General features: G+C 45.6%; 1 protein-coding gene across 1 annotated transcript in view; it reads right to left on the bottom strand.

Moving 5' to 3' along the window:
* The window catches only part of LOC119726968 (iduronate 2-sulfatase-like), a 134,008-nt gene that overhangs the window by 25,803 nt on the left and 93,035 nt on the right, over positions 1-15,170 (bottom strand). Inside the window, exon 5 of the mRNA XM_038198818.1 lies at positions 14,849-15,093. Coding sequence (XP_038054746.1) covers positions 14,849-15,093 — 245 coding nt within the window. The remainder of the gene's footprint in view (positions 1-14,848; positions 15,094-15,170) is intronic.

Below are 15,170 nucleotides of genomic sequence, written 5' to 3'. Positions count from 1 at the left end.
TTGAATTGGGCATCCCGGCAATCGTAAAAGTTCAATCCCAAAACTAAGGTAAATGAAGCTGATTTGCTGGACCCTCTGTGTTACCCTCCACTGTCTTTATTATTTTTTTTTCACGATGTCCCCGTATGGTGCATCATTTTCCAGGGGGCGTGTCGGTCAGGGGGCGAGTCAGTCAGGGGGCGAGTCACTCGTACTCGTAAGTCGTTCATGTACATGTATCATGCAACCATGATTTTTTCTTATTGTTTTCTTTCTTGTGTTTATTTTGTAGAAAAAACAGCAACCACATCACAACTTGATGATGAACACAACATTGGTGAAAGTCCTCAACCAGCCAGAAAGAGAAGAGCTCTTCGTTCCAGCATGGGCAGACCTCCAGTGCCTGCAAGGTCAAATTCCCTGATTAAGCAGAAAAATTTTCTTCAAATTACTTCCAGCATGTACATTTTAAACAAATTAAGCTCTATTTATAAGGGCGTGATCACTGGATCTGCATAAAATTTGTAGATAAAAGGAAGCCATACATGTATCTTTTCTGTGGAATACATAAGTCAATTAAATTAAGTCTCTGACATTGTGACATCTTAAATTATATTATCATAAATTCAGTACAGCCAGTGGTTTTATCAGAATTGTCTTTGTCATCCCTCAAAAGTTGTTTGTTACTGACTTCCTAATGTTGCATTCATTGCTCGTAATCTCGTTTGTAAGGTTTAAGATTCGTAGAAATGAGAAACCATTTAACTTTAGCCACAATATACCTGTGGGGGAGAGGGCAAAACAAAGTTTCACAAATATTAATTTCAAAATGGTACAAATTAGAAACGAAATCTTGGCAACCAGATAAAAATAGGCTTGGAGCAACTGACATTGCGGGGTAACTACCTGGTATGTTATGACGTCACTTGATGTTGATCATGCTATCGTGTTATTTTTTTGTTATTCACCTGCAATTGATGCTCCAAGCAAGTTTTAACTTGTTCTCATCATTATTTTTAATTATACATTAAAATCAGCATTAAGCTGTTTGATATTTTTTATGGGTATAGACCAGCAAGAACCTGTATTTATCACATAATACATGAACTGCACATTACTTGCACATTGTAAAAGCTTTGTTGACTTGTTATGTCAAGTAAAAACCATAACTCCCTTGAGCGTGTACAAAATGTATTGAAAATGGAGAATTTGGGATTATTATGGTTAATAAAAAAGTGTACAATAAGTATTTTAAAATAAATTGCATTCGTTCTGTGTTATTTGAGTTGTGATTTTCTTTTTATTTAATAACGTGTAGTTGGTGTATGTTGCGGGTTTGAGCAAGCGGTTCTCAGTAGTGTACAACATTACCACTTGTGAAAAGTAGTATGTTGTTCCTGGTACTATGGGCTTTCATTTCCTACCCTTTTCCCTCCCACCCCAGATGTAGACCACTGAATCAAAAAACAAGAGGCGTATTGATCCCATGGCCCATAGTCTATTGTAGTCTGGTTCCCTGACCCCAATTAAGATGAAACGGAGCAATTATAGACTTTGGGAAATTGAAAGGTCAGAGAATCAGTCTAGCAGGCTTGTACCCCTTCACAGCCTGGTGTGTAATCAATTGCAAAGAGCAGAAATGCAGAATAACTAAATATGCAAATGTAGGAGCAGTTTTTGAGAAAAAAAAGGCTAGTTTTCTCCAACGCTGGTCGGCCGACCATTGTTGGAAAAATACAATTTTTCTTAAAAATGTCAGCACACTAGGAGCCACGATTTTACAGGATGCCTAAGACTGTCATTCCCTAACAATCCAGTAAGGTGTTTCGTGATAATTTGATCATTTTTATCGTTGATACATGTATTTGCAAATGTTGTATTTTCCCTTTAATACATGTACATGCACTCAGTTTGTTTTTGAGGTTTCTTTGAAGATTTTAATTTTAATTTTGTTTATTTAATTTAATTGGATTGATTTAATGTAATTTAATTTTTGAGTGTGTGAACCTTTTAGTCAGGAGAGCCCCTTGACAGAGACTTTGTCTCTTTTGGGAAATCCTTCGGGAGCTGTTAGGTTTTTTTGGTTTTCTGTTATTGTCCTTTAATTTGTAGGTATTGGTTTTTACTGTTTATCCCGAGAAATATAGTAAATGTAAATGTAAATGTTTCTGTAATTTCCAAACGGGCCGATGGTTCACTTGGACACTCTGTGTACAGGAAACCCACACATACAGACCGATACCTTAATGCTCATTCATTCCACCCACCGTCAGTAAAAACCTTGGTAAACAGCACCCTACTTCGAAGGGCACACATCATCACAGAACACCTACCATCCGAATTGAAGCCTCCTCAATAAAGTGCTAAGAGACAATGGGTACAGACCTAAAAATCAAAACTTCGCACCGAATGCTAACTAGTCTCAGACCCCGAACACATCTGACATGCTGACTGCCATCCTTCCATACATTGGCCATGCATCACACAAGATATAGCGTTCCCTCCGTGAAGCGGATATTAAGGTCTACTACCGAATCCGCAATAAACTAGAAACGAAATTGTACACCCACAAAGACAAACACAATGTGAGCATTCAAGCAGGAGTTTACCGAATTTCTTGCTCGTTTAGCAAAGTGTACACTGAGAAGACCGGCAGAGACCTTACTACCAGGCTTAAAGAACACATACCTAGCTCACGGGCGCAGAGGGGAACTTAACAAATCTGCCTTTGTCAAACACTCTGCTGATTTAGATCATGTTGTTGATTGGGAACAAGCGTAAATCATAGCCCCAGTGAAACATTGGTACACCCGTCGTATCAGAGAAGCTATTGAGATCCACAAACATGATACTGTACCACAAGACATCGGCTATTTCATTAGCAACATATGGCATTCACTAATACCAAGTTGCAACACTCATGGCTCACAGCCAACTGACACACTGAGCAAGCAGCACCCGATTTCACGAAGCGCTGCCGAGTTGCAACTCGAGTTACGACGTGTAACACGCCGCAACTCGCGACGCATCGTATCATCCATTTCACGAAAGTCGCGATGTGTTGAACGCATCGTAAGTTCCTTGACAACGGCTTAAAACATGTTGCAAGTTACGACGTGTCTAGTGGTCATCGCAAAATAAGAAGAGTCATTTTTCTAAGACAGTTTTAAGCCATAAACATCACATAAACGAGATTATAATAGCGAGGCAATGTGTGTAAAGTTGCAAATAGAAAATTAATTGAATAATTATGAATGAGACCGGAATATTAGAGTTGAAATTTCAAAGTACCTATACACAGGCATGCAACTGGGAAATCACAAAAAAAGAGGAAATTCAAATTTTTCCCAGACTTTCTATTTTCAATGGCACACATGGGAGGTAAAAAAAAGAGGAAATCAGCTGATCCGAGGAAAAGTTGCATGCCTGTATACAGTCCAATGAGAGCTTGTTTTCCTTCAAAATTGCATCGCACGGCCGCCATTTTGTTTTACGTTTTAACAAATTTCCAGCTGAGATCCGACGAATTTTTGTTATATTGACGACTATTTACTGTACGCTGACTAAATACATAAAACAGTCATCGAGTTGTGCTATAAATACACCTATGAAGCATCGCAGTTACGACGTGTTTTATGAAATGAATCGCAGGGCACGTCCAGCTGCGTCGCATCGTAGAGATACGACGCGTCGCATCGCTGTGATGCATCATAAGTTACAAAAAGTTTGATGAAATCAGGTGCAGGACACTCAGCGGGCATCCCAGCCCAACACAATGCACAGTGCTCACAGCCAACTGACACACCCGAACGAGCAGGGCATCCCACTCCCAACACAATGCCCAACAGACAACCAATCAGAATCTACCAACATAAGCACTCCCAATCCTAACACAGCGTACTTCTCTTAATATAGCCCACAACTCTCTTCATTCTCCTGACGATGAATAGAGCAGGCTAGTGGAAACGTTGAGACCAAAGACAAGTTCTTTTAGAACTTAAAGCAGGACTGTTCTTATCAGAACAAAACTACATAGCGAAAGTTGATAATAAACAGGACAAGTTCATTTCAGAACTAAATATCTTCTAAGCAGTAGTTATTACCACATGGTGTTACCGCAAACCGAAACGATACCGATACTCCACCATGCAAAGCCTAAAATCTCATACTGGTGATTCTTCCCGTGGATCTACGAAAACGAAAAATGGGTCCAGCTAGCTACAGATGTCATTTTCACCATCCCCCATGAAACCGGGAGGCCTTTTCTGTCTGGCCACTTGGTTTAGCGGATTAATTTTCATGGTACTGCTTGGTTGATATGAAAGTGCTCCGTGACTGGGGCATGGCATATACGGACTCGGAAAGTCGCCGTTGATTACCTGGTTTTCGTCGAGTCTGGTCCTGCTTGGCAACCGGAACTTCCCGGCAAAAAAATCGGGACCCAGCAGCAGAGATGCCTGAGGGTCTGCTTGAAAAAAAAAACCCAGGAACTGGGTCTGCTTGAAAAAAAACAGGAACGGCTGCTTGGAAAAAAAAAAGTAACTTTTTTTGTGTGTGTGAAAAAGCCACTCCGAGTCCAACACAAAGTCCCTGTTTTCATCTTTATCTTCCAGCCAAGCCCAGTTCTGTTTATTTTTTAACTTTGCTTCTATGGCGTTCAAGCTGTCGGTTTGTTCAATCACTTTGACTTTTTCCATATTCCTAATATTAATTTTGCCTACCGAATTTCCAAGTAATATTGGACATGAAACATGCATGATTCCACAACACTGATCGGAAACCACTGACAACTGAAATGATAGACTTGATTTCCAGGCTGAATGCTACCTGTGCTTAGCGCACAACACGCCCGCAGGTGGTGAAGCACACGCGAGGCGCCGTTGTATACTGCGTGCAAGTACATTGCCTGCCTGTACCGCATGCAGGCTCAGCAACAACAAAGACGTTGTGCCGTGTGTGCACCTAAATGTACTAAATCGAGAGCGCTAACGAGGTAAAAATCAACGCATTTCCACAGGTTTTCTTCTCTTTTTTCCGATTTATTTTGACGGCCGGAAAAACTGGAATTGTGTGAGATTTAAACAAAAAACCTGAATTCCGGTTAAAACCAAAAAAATGGCATCTCTGCAGAAGAAGGAGTGATTCCATGCATTTTTCTGTACGAGATCTGAGCAACCTGTTTCATGGACATGCACATGGTTTTATCACGATACTCTGAATGAACTAAGAAGAAGGATGTTGTGTGTAATCCAAACCAAGAAGGCCAATCCACTTTCTTCAAGGTGTCTTCCAGCTATTTCTGGTTTGGTCGGCTAAAAGTACTTTTGTGAAACTTGATCCTATCCTGTCTGTAGTCAGCTTATCTTTGGCTGGGTGAGGAACGGCAGGGGCAGACAAGTAGTTTTCAAAATATTTTGTAGGAAAGCGAAATACGAGCTTGACTGTTTGTCAAACGATTTCCATTTCTTAGCTTCGGCCACAGATTGGATGTACTTGGTGCAATATTGATCCAAGGGTAAAATTGGAAAGGGTGAAGCTTTCCAGGTAGTGGCCCTGGTGCCGTTCAGCGCTTAAAGGATTGCCGAGGTGGAGGCTCATGTTCCTCTTTGCCTGTGTCTGGTATGCCAAGAACACGGATCACATCCTGTTGGACCAGACGGAGTTACGTTTCCAAGGGAGAGAGATGTCGTGCATCAATAACATCTTCATCAGATGAACCTTGGTCTCTGGAACATGCCTCAGCTTGACCAGTGGAATTCCCACCGCCACGTAGGGGCTATGTGGATCTCACATCTCCTACTGTCAAATCTTCATCTGAATCAGAAAAATTTTACTGATGAGAGAATGTAGATAGTTGGCAGTGAGGCAGGGGGGCGACTCACTCAGTGGCCCGATTTGCAACACTCGCAAATCCCCAGTTGCCAGTATTCAACAGCAGGTTCGCCGAACCACTTTCAGCAGGTGTCCCCCCCCCCCCCACAGAAGTGTGGGACGAGTCTACGAGTGATACTTACCCAAATAGCTACTACATATGCATATTTATTCAGCCGACAGGCTCAAACGCTAAAAGATTTAATCAACCAACGAGCGCCCTCTCGGGGCCTACCCATTATGCTAAGTCATGAATCCGCCATTATACTTCCTCTTTTTTCCCTCGCGCACTAAAGGTGAAAAACCATCGCAACGCGAGCCGAGAGTGGGGAGGAGGGCGGGAAGCTATTTGGGTAAGTATCACTCATAGACTCGTCCCACACTTCTGTGGGGGGGGGGGGGGGGGGGGGGGGGGAGTCTACTTCATTCACTTACCCAAATAGCTACTACATATGCATAGAGTGGCACCGACAACCGGTGGCTGGGTAGGCGAGACGCCCTGAAATCAAATGGTTAAACAACAGTATATATATATATATACATAATGATTTAGACCATTTAGATTGAATATACATGGAAATGTATTACCTGCTTAGTTAGTCTCCTGGTCAGGCCGGGAAGGACTACTACGCAGGGTAGGGTTCATAGACGAAGACTGGTGTTGCGTCAGTACCGTCTTCCCCGTGTTCCCTCCAGTCTGGAGTACGTCACGTAGGTAGCAGGATGTGAATGTCGTTGCAGACTTCCAGCATGCTGCTTGAGAAATCTCTGAAATAGGGACCCCCCTAAAAAATGCCCAGGACGCCGCTACGGTACGTACGTCATGGGCTCGGACAAGGCCTTGGACAGAAGCATCCTTTTTGGATGGCCAGTCCGCATTTGCGAATTTGATAGCAGCTACTACCCAACGTGCAATGGTGTCCCTTGAGGCGGGGCCATGTGGCTTTATGGTTGTAATAAAGAGCTGCATGCATTTACCTTAGTGCGTGCCAGATACCATTTTAGGGCGCGCACCGGGCACCATAATTTGTCTGAGGGGACAGAGGAGGTCGACTCTATTTTGGGGAGGAAAATATCAGGAGGGCTAAAACTTTGGGATCAGGCGGACCCCACCTGGTTCCCAGCGGATATGTCCCAAATCTAAAGTCAGCGCATGGATCTCGCTGCTTCGCCTAGCAGTAGCCGCGGCGTGCAGGAAGGCCAACTTTATAGATACATGAATAAGGGGTGCTTGGCCCAAGGGCTCGTATGGAGCCTTGGCCAAAATGTTCAGGACCTGACCCAGATCCCAGGATGGGACAAATTGGCTCTGAACAATAACAGTAGAAATTCTGAACAATAGTTTAAAGAAGCACAGAGCGGATCCACAGTCTGTTCTGCGCACCACCTACTATAATGTCGTAGTCGACTGTCATAGATTCGTCGTGTTGAGAGACGACGTCCCTTTGCGGCCAGGGCTGCAGCGTCTTCAGAAAGACCTGCTGCTCGGTAAGCGCGCTTGACAGTGGCCAGCACGCTAAGTGGAGATCTCCCGGAGATGGGTGTCGGAACCGGGACTGAGGTTGAACGAGTAGGTCGTGACGATCTGGGAGGATTAGAGGGGAGCCCACTAGGAGCCTCACCAGTCGGGGAAACCAGGGCTGACGCGGCCAAAAGGGGGCGATCAGCAGGATCTTGCATCTGTCTCTCTCCAGTTTCCCGATGACCTTTGTAAGGATTGAGATCGGAGGGAAGGCGTAAGCGAACATGTTTGTCCAGTCTATTGATAGTGCGTCCGAGGCCCATGCATGAGGCTGATGGGCTCTCGAGCAGAACACCGGGAGCTGAGTGTTGATTGCTGAGGCGAACAGGTCTATGTGTGGACGACCTAGGATCGAGAAGATCTGACTTACGATCCTCCTGTTCAATGACCACTCCGTGGGAACTACTTTGCCCCTGGAGAGAGAGTCCGCTATGTCGTTTTCCGCACCAGGAATGTGAATGGCGAGTAGATCGACTTTGTGTCTGAGTAGCCACTGAAACATTTCCCAAGTCCGGTAGCACAGCTGGGGTGATCTTGTACCGCCCTGTTTTTGTTGATATATGCTACCACTGTCGTGTTGTCGGTCTTGATTAGAACAGACCGGCCCACTACGTCTGCTTGAAAGTGGTGTAGGGCATTGACTACAGCCTGGAGTTCTAGAACATTGATATGTAGGGACCGAGTGTTGTCGTCCCAAGTGCCTGCAGCTTGTCGAGGGGGAAGGGAGGCTCCCCAGCCCTCGTTGGAGGCGTCGGTGGAGATTATGACGTGAGGATCCCCTCTGGGGAAGCTCCGTCCGCACCGAATGTTCTGTTCCAATAACCACCACCGAAGGTGTGGCCGAATGACTTTGTCGATCGAGACCAATAGAGAGATTGGATCTGTCTTTGGTCTGTAATGTGCCAGAAGATGCATTTGCAAAGGACGCATCCTCAGTCTGCACCATGGAACCAGGTCCACTAAGCTGGCCATGAACTCTAGAAGTTTCAGCCAAGCTTGCGCTGGAGCGACTTGAACGGATAGGAAAAGTTTGAGGCACTTCCGCAGGCTGGTAACACGTTCCCCTGTGGGGACGGCTATGCCCCTGCGTAGATCGATCTCTGCTCCCAGGAAAGTGATTTCCTGGGACGGGATTAGGTGGGACTTCTTCTCGTTGATGATGAAGCCTAGCCTCGTCGTCAACGTATACGTTTCCCAAATTCTGAGCAGTCTGGCCTTCTGATTTTGCCACTATCAGCCAGTCGTCGAGATACATAAAAATCATTATATTTTCTCGTTGGAGACGTGATGCAACTGCCCGCACAACCCTGGTGAACACTCTTGGCGAGGTTGATAGCCCGAAGGGAAGGGCAGTGAACTCGTAAGTGCGCCCCTGATACCGGAAACGAAGGAATCGGGAGTGCTCTTGGAAGATGGGGACGTGTAGGTACGCGTCTTTTAGGTCTAATGACGCTTCCTCACGCTGGTGTGGGTAATGACTCTAGAACTACATGGAGAGTTTCCATTCGGAAACGTTTGGGTCTGACAAACTTGTTGAGCGGTTTCAGATTGATTATCGGCCGCCATTCGCCAGCCGCCTTCTTTGGTGTTAGAAAGAAGGAGGACAGGAAGCCTGTGAACTGCTCCATTGGTGGCACCAAGCGGACCACTCTCTTCTCGATGAGGGATGAGATCTCTTGTTCGAGAGCTAATTGTTTGTCTGTGTTTGTCGGAACCGGTGTTTCGCAAACACATATTTCCGACGGAGGGGTGCTTGTAAATTCTAGTTGATAGCCGTGGCTGACTATAGAAAGCACCCATGCATCGGAGGTGATCTCTCTCCAGGGCCCTACAAAATTTCTGAGGCGACCCCCGACGGGCCCCAGTGTGGGGGTCGGCTCGGTAGGGGCGTCACTGCCGCCACCCAGAGCGGGGGGCTGATTGCCCACCGCCATGTCCCTGGCCGCTAAGTTGGCGTGCAGGGCAGAGTAGGGGCGTGGAGCTGAAACCATTGCACCAGCTGATGCCTTGGCCATTTGTTGGCGAAAGGGCTTGAATGGTTTCTTAAGGGCAGGGCGAAACGAGAGAGCACCCTTCGTTGCCTTCTTCCCAGAGAACTTGGGCTTGTTGGTGGCTGAAGGCTTCTTCAAGCTCAGTTTGTCTGCTGTCTCAATTCGTTTGGCTTCAACTTCCAGAACTTCCTGGAATTTGCCTCCGAAAAGGTCTTTGCCCATAAGAGGAATGTCTTCCAACTTCTTCTTAGCGCCCTCGTGTGGTATGTAAAGTGCATCCATCACGTTAGTCCTACGTGACTTGGCAGACAGCATAGAGATTCTCGTAAATTGGTCAAGAGAGAAACGGAGTATTTCGTCCAGACACTGGAAGGCTGCTGCTAACATATCGGCTGGAATTTGTGAATCTTCCTCACATGCGCAGACGATATATTCAGATAACAAGTAAAAAGGCGCTTGTTTGTGAGCCAAATCTAGCTGCCTCATCGACCTTCTTCATTGTATCCTCCAGTCTTATCGACAAATATTGACTTGGTCGGGGCTTTGCCGCTATCTCCAGTCAATTTGTCCTTGGCCGTATCCGGAATAGTAGGAACCGTAAAGAAATCATTTCGGTCCTTTTCTGGAAATTGGAAATAGGCTGCCGACCTTTTGTTGAAAGCCGTCCATTTCTTTGAATCGGCGATGCGTTGTATGCGATCCACTGGCATAGTTGGGAAAGCTGGATCCCGAGGTTCCTCTACGCCAGTCCGGTGTTTGAAAGAACAACGGGTGGTCTCTGGTTTACTGCTCTCTGGTAGTTGCAGTACCCGAACCATATCTCTTTGAACCAGCCTCAGCTGAGTCTCAAATGGCGAAAAATTTCCAGGGTCAGTGGCCTCATCATCCCCAGAGCGCTCATCTTTTGAGTGAGTGGAAGGGGGGTGAATATCATCGACATCTATGTCAGGAGCATCTTGAACAGAAGTGCCCAAATTCATAGATGGGTGTAAAGACATTCCCGCCTGTGATCTCGAGGGCGCCCAATCGCGGCCAGGAGTAGGTGGATTATCTGAGCAGACACTGATGGCAACCCCAGGATCTGGGGGCCCAGTGTGTTCCCCTCTCATCCCGCCCGAATTCGGCAGGATTGCGCCCGGATCCGGCTGAATTAAGCCTGGATCCGGCCGGATCGCGCCCGGATTCGGCTGGATTGGACCCGGATCCGGCCGGATCACACCCGGATCCAGCAGGATTAGACCCGGATTTTGGTCCGGAAATGTGGCCGCCGGGAGTGACCTCTGAGTCACCGCTGGGGCCGATCTCCATTGTTGTTGTTTAGTGAGGGCTGCTAGCGAAACGTTGATGTCCTGGTAAGCTTTTAGAAAGATTTCCGTGGATATACCTTTGTTTTTCTTTTTCCGATGCGTCGACTAACGGGGGGAATCCCCTGAAGAAGACGGCGCTGCCTTGTGTTTCCTTTTCTTACTTGGGTGACTTGATTCACTGGATGAAAACTCCGATAATATCCTGGGAATTCCGGAGCATTGATCAAAGAATGATGTTGACTGCGAGTCTGTGGCCCGAATTGGGGGAGGAGGCAAGTCAGTCACCGCGAGTCCTGCCCATTCCGCACGGGTGGAAGCAGGAAGCTCGGAGCGCGATGAACGCGCAGACGGGACCGGTGAGGATTGAATCCTTTTACCACTCCGTGACTGGTCGTCCCCGAGGATTGCTGGAGCCAGCAGACCGGGAGGACGAGGTGAAGAAATTCCCGTGAAACCACGGGAAATCGACGCCGGGTTGCTAGGTGACGCCGGGCGAGGCGGCCGAGGGAAGGGAACAGCCAGCGGCCGATATACCCACGAATATCTCGCCGCTATCTCGTTTGTCGCCGCACTGCCGAGATAGCTTAGGACGGGCGAGGGGCAGGGAACGACCTCTGTCGATATACCCAACGAAACGTCCTTTTCTAGCTTACTAGCTCCCGAGCTAGCTGAAACAGTCAGGGGGCAAGGGAACAACCTCTGTCGATATACCTCCACTGTACTCGTCTCGCTAGGCCCTAGCTCACCGCGAGCTTAGGGGAAACGAACGGAGAACAGGGAACGGCCGAAACTGCTGTATTCTTCGAAACGTTACGCTAGTCCCCTGAACGGCCGAAAGTCTGACTTCCGGAACAGGGGCCCCACGTGTGGGGCGACTAGCAGACCTTGTGGAGAATAACCGCACTTCTCTCCGGGGATATACGACGCACTGTCTCCCCTAAAGGTCTTTACGGATTCGTCCGTCTATGGAGTCATAAACGAAATGCACTGCTTTTTTTTTTTCTTTTTTTTTTGACAAAGAAATATTATTATTAGATAACTGTACAACAGAAATAATAATAATAACTCAGGAAAGCCGACTCGGCTAAAAGGGGATTGCACTCGATCCCAAAGGGAGAACCCATGATGCCTACCCGGCACTGGGCTAGTCCCGCGGTGCCGACCTGGCCCGCCGCACACGGTGTCAGACAAAGGCTGAAAAGCCTGCTACGCCACGTGAAAGAAAAACGAAAGCAAAATGACTCCAAAATGACTCCAATGAGAACTACTTAACTCAAACCAAACTCTACAGTATTTTACACAACTCACTTAGTTGATAAATTCTATAAAACAGAAACTCTTAAAGCGAAAATCGTACAAAAACTCGTCAAAAGGCGAGAGCAAAATTGTTTGCTTCTGCACCATGCCGTCGCTAGAAAAAAAGAGGAAGCATAATGGTGGATTCATGACGTAGCATAATGGGTAGGCCCCGAGAGGGCGCTCGTTGGTTGATTAAATCTTTTAGCGTTTGAGCCTGTCGGCTGAATAAATATGCATATGTAGTAGCTATTTGGGTAAGTGAATGAAGTAGACTGGACGCTTCGCACAAAAAGACTGGTCCACAAACAACAACTTTTGCAACCCACCATTTCACCTGCTGCCGCAGGTACTAAATGTCATCGAAGCGACTCGAGCATGGGCAACAATAATTGCACCGCACTGGCCAGCACAGTCGTGGTTTCAACGCCTTACAAGCACGTTAGTTTGTCCTCCGCTAAAAGTTCCAAAGTGCAACATATTCATTCCAAATTGCGGACAACCAGAACCCTGGACAGTGTATGCCGGGCGCGTATGTGGAGGCAATCACTAAGTGCACAACGGTGGTCAAAACGAGCCACTCTACAACTTCCTCTATGTCTAGCCCCGACAACTCTTGCTGCTTACAACAGGTCGATTCGGAAGCTCCACTGTTTTTGCCACGACAGGAAATTGGATTTCCCTCCCATGCAGCCAGATATCATAGCTGATTTTCTGTGTTCAATTGCCGACAATTCTGATACGCCTAGGTCACAACTAATAATTGCCCAAGCTGCCTTTGGACATATGTATCATGCATACGGTTTGCACAACCCTCTGGAATTTGTTCCAATCCAACTGCTAATCACAGCACTCGTCAAATCTGGCACACAGAAACCAATGACTAAATCCAGAGTGATTCCGGTTGAGCCATTCTCTGACTTATTTTGTCACTGGCAGGACAGTGAATCACTCAGTATCAAGCAGCTGCGTTTGAAAACTATTACTTTAATGGCTCTTACTCTTATGCTCTGACCATCGGACAGTTTGATACAAACACACTTGGTACATCTTATATTTTATTATTATTATATTTTCAACTGATAATGTAATATTTACTGATACAGGTGTGGATGAGATTGTGTTCCACGGTATTAAGAATGACACAGCTCGTTTAGGGTTTCAGGTTCTAATGCAACCGGTAAATAATACTAAATTAAATCCGGTGCAAGCTCTCAGTGATTACATTGTACGGACCCAATTGGTTCGACCCAAGGGAAACCCAGTATTTTTGTCATTATTGCCCCCACATGGTCCCATCAGTGCGTCTACTGTTTCAAGCATCCTAAATGAAGCCATTCAATTGGCTGGCCTAGCAAATTTGGGATTTTCCGTCAAAAGTTTTAGGCCCACTGGTGCAACAGCTGCAATAGATCTAGGTCATGATCCAGAAATTACTATGCATCAGGGTCGCTGAAAAACAAGATCTGTGTTTTTATCACTAGCGTCAATGTCTGTAGCTATTATGGGGTATGTTTCTTGAGTACCGGTACATGTACATGTATGTAGGTAGTACTGTTAATTTTCCTCTCTATTATGGCACATCCAATTAAAATGTTTGTATTTAACATTGTTTAATTGTCCAACTTATTGTTGTTGGTGTTGGCTATAATGGAGGTTTACAGAAATTGTAGTTTGCCAACACCCCAACACAGTAACAGCACCACCAAGCGCATTAAATGATGACCTGGATTACCATCCAGGTCAAAGGTCATCTTTGCCAGTTGAAAGTTTGTACTTGTTTATTGATTGATATGTGATTATTGTTGGCAGTGGCGAGACTGGGAAAGATAAGGCACATCCAATTAAAAATGTTTGTATTTAACATTGTTTAATTGTCCAACTTAACGTTGTTGGTGTTGGCTATAACGGAGGTTTACAGAAAGTATGGCTTTGTGCCCTGCTCGAACGGTTCTTACTGGCTCCCTTCATGTTGACCCCGATAGCCATGGGCGGCAAGACAGTCTGATCACTCTGGCCCACTGCAACTCTTGTGGGGATGCCCACACCCGGTTCGGTCGTCAGGGTTGATCCTGCATTTCAGGGGAAAACTTCTCCGGGCAGGTTCATAGTCTGGGTTAGGTCCCTGGGAGGAGAACTTCTCCCTAGACTCACCCACTGAGGGAGCTGTAGTACCCATGGTTAGCACCGATTCCACGTTACGGGTCAATGAACTCCAAGACGATATTTTTTTATCAACGAATGTTATCTTGTCGCTTAAAGAAATTTGGGGTTAAAACTCATGTTTACAACGACGTGAAAAAATAATCAAACTCAAGAAGACTGAAGATACTCTACATTTGTTCTAAACTACGAACAAATCTTAGACAAATGAAGAACTTAATGAATAATTGTATAACTTTTACACTAGTTTGTAAACAACCCCCCAAAACCCAAATAATCAGCATCATCATGTGTTATACAAATAATGAATGTTTATGAGTGCAATGGCGAGTATATTTTCATGAGTTGAAAGATTGAATGTTCCATTCAACGAGGCAAAGCCGAGTTGAATGGAATGGTGAATGGAACAAAAAATGCACGGTTATGATGTAGGCCGTGCAATGCTTCAATTAATGAACGTCGCGTGACCTACCATCCTTCAATCAAATGACAAGGATTTACTTGGGTGTTATATAAAGGTCAATAATTAAAAGCCTGGAAAAGTCCTCTGTTCTGCTGCACTACCTGACTATTGGCCGAAAGGGGACGCCAACAATCAGAACAGCTGGCTGGTTTGCCAGACTTTTCATAGTAAGGTTGATTTATTCTGTATTGAAATCAGATTTAGCTAGAAAAAGCAAGTTCTTAAGAGCAGAGACAAATACACTGAATGACATTACCTGAATGGCAAGTGTGGTTTATGGTACCCCACTGCCATAAAAAATGGAGTGTGTGGAGCTGGATTGATAAATGATGGCTTGACATGGTGGCTCAGCTTCTTCCCTCCTTTTGAAGACAAACTTTTCAGACTAGAAATGGCATATTCAGTACTTTGAATGTCCGGAAGAGTTCCCTCAGGCACTTGGGTGACATTAACAGGACACATGGTGTAGTAGTGGAGATGACCATCTGCTCCAGGACACACCTGATTTACAGCACAATGTGTTTAAAACCCTATGAGTTTGTGGATTTTCAGGTAAATTAATTGTCTGCACACCACAG

This window comes from Patiria miniata, unplaced genomic scaffold (assembly GCF_015706575.1).
Source record: "Patiria miniata isolate m_02_andy unplaced genomic scaffold, ASM1570657v1 HiC_scaffold_2, whole genome shotgun sequence".
NCBI classification, from domain to species: domain Eukaryota; kingdom Metazoa; phylum Echinodermata; class Asteroidea; order Valvatida; family Asterinidae; genus Patiria; species Patiria miniata.
The sequence above is the reverse complement of the archived record's forward strand: the minus strand, read 5'-3'. Positions and strand labels throughout refer to the sequence as shown.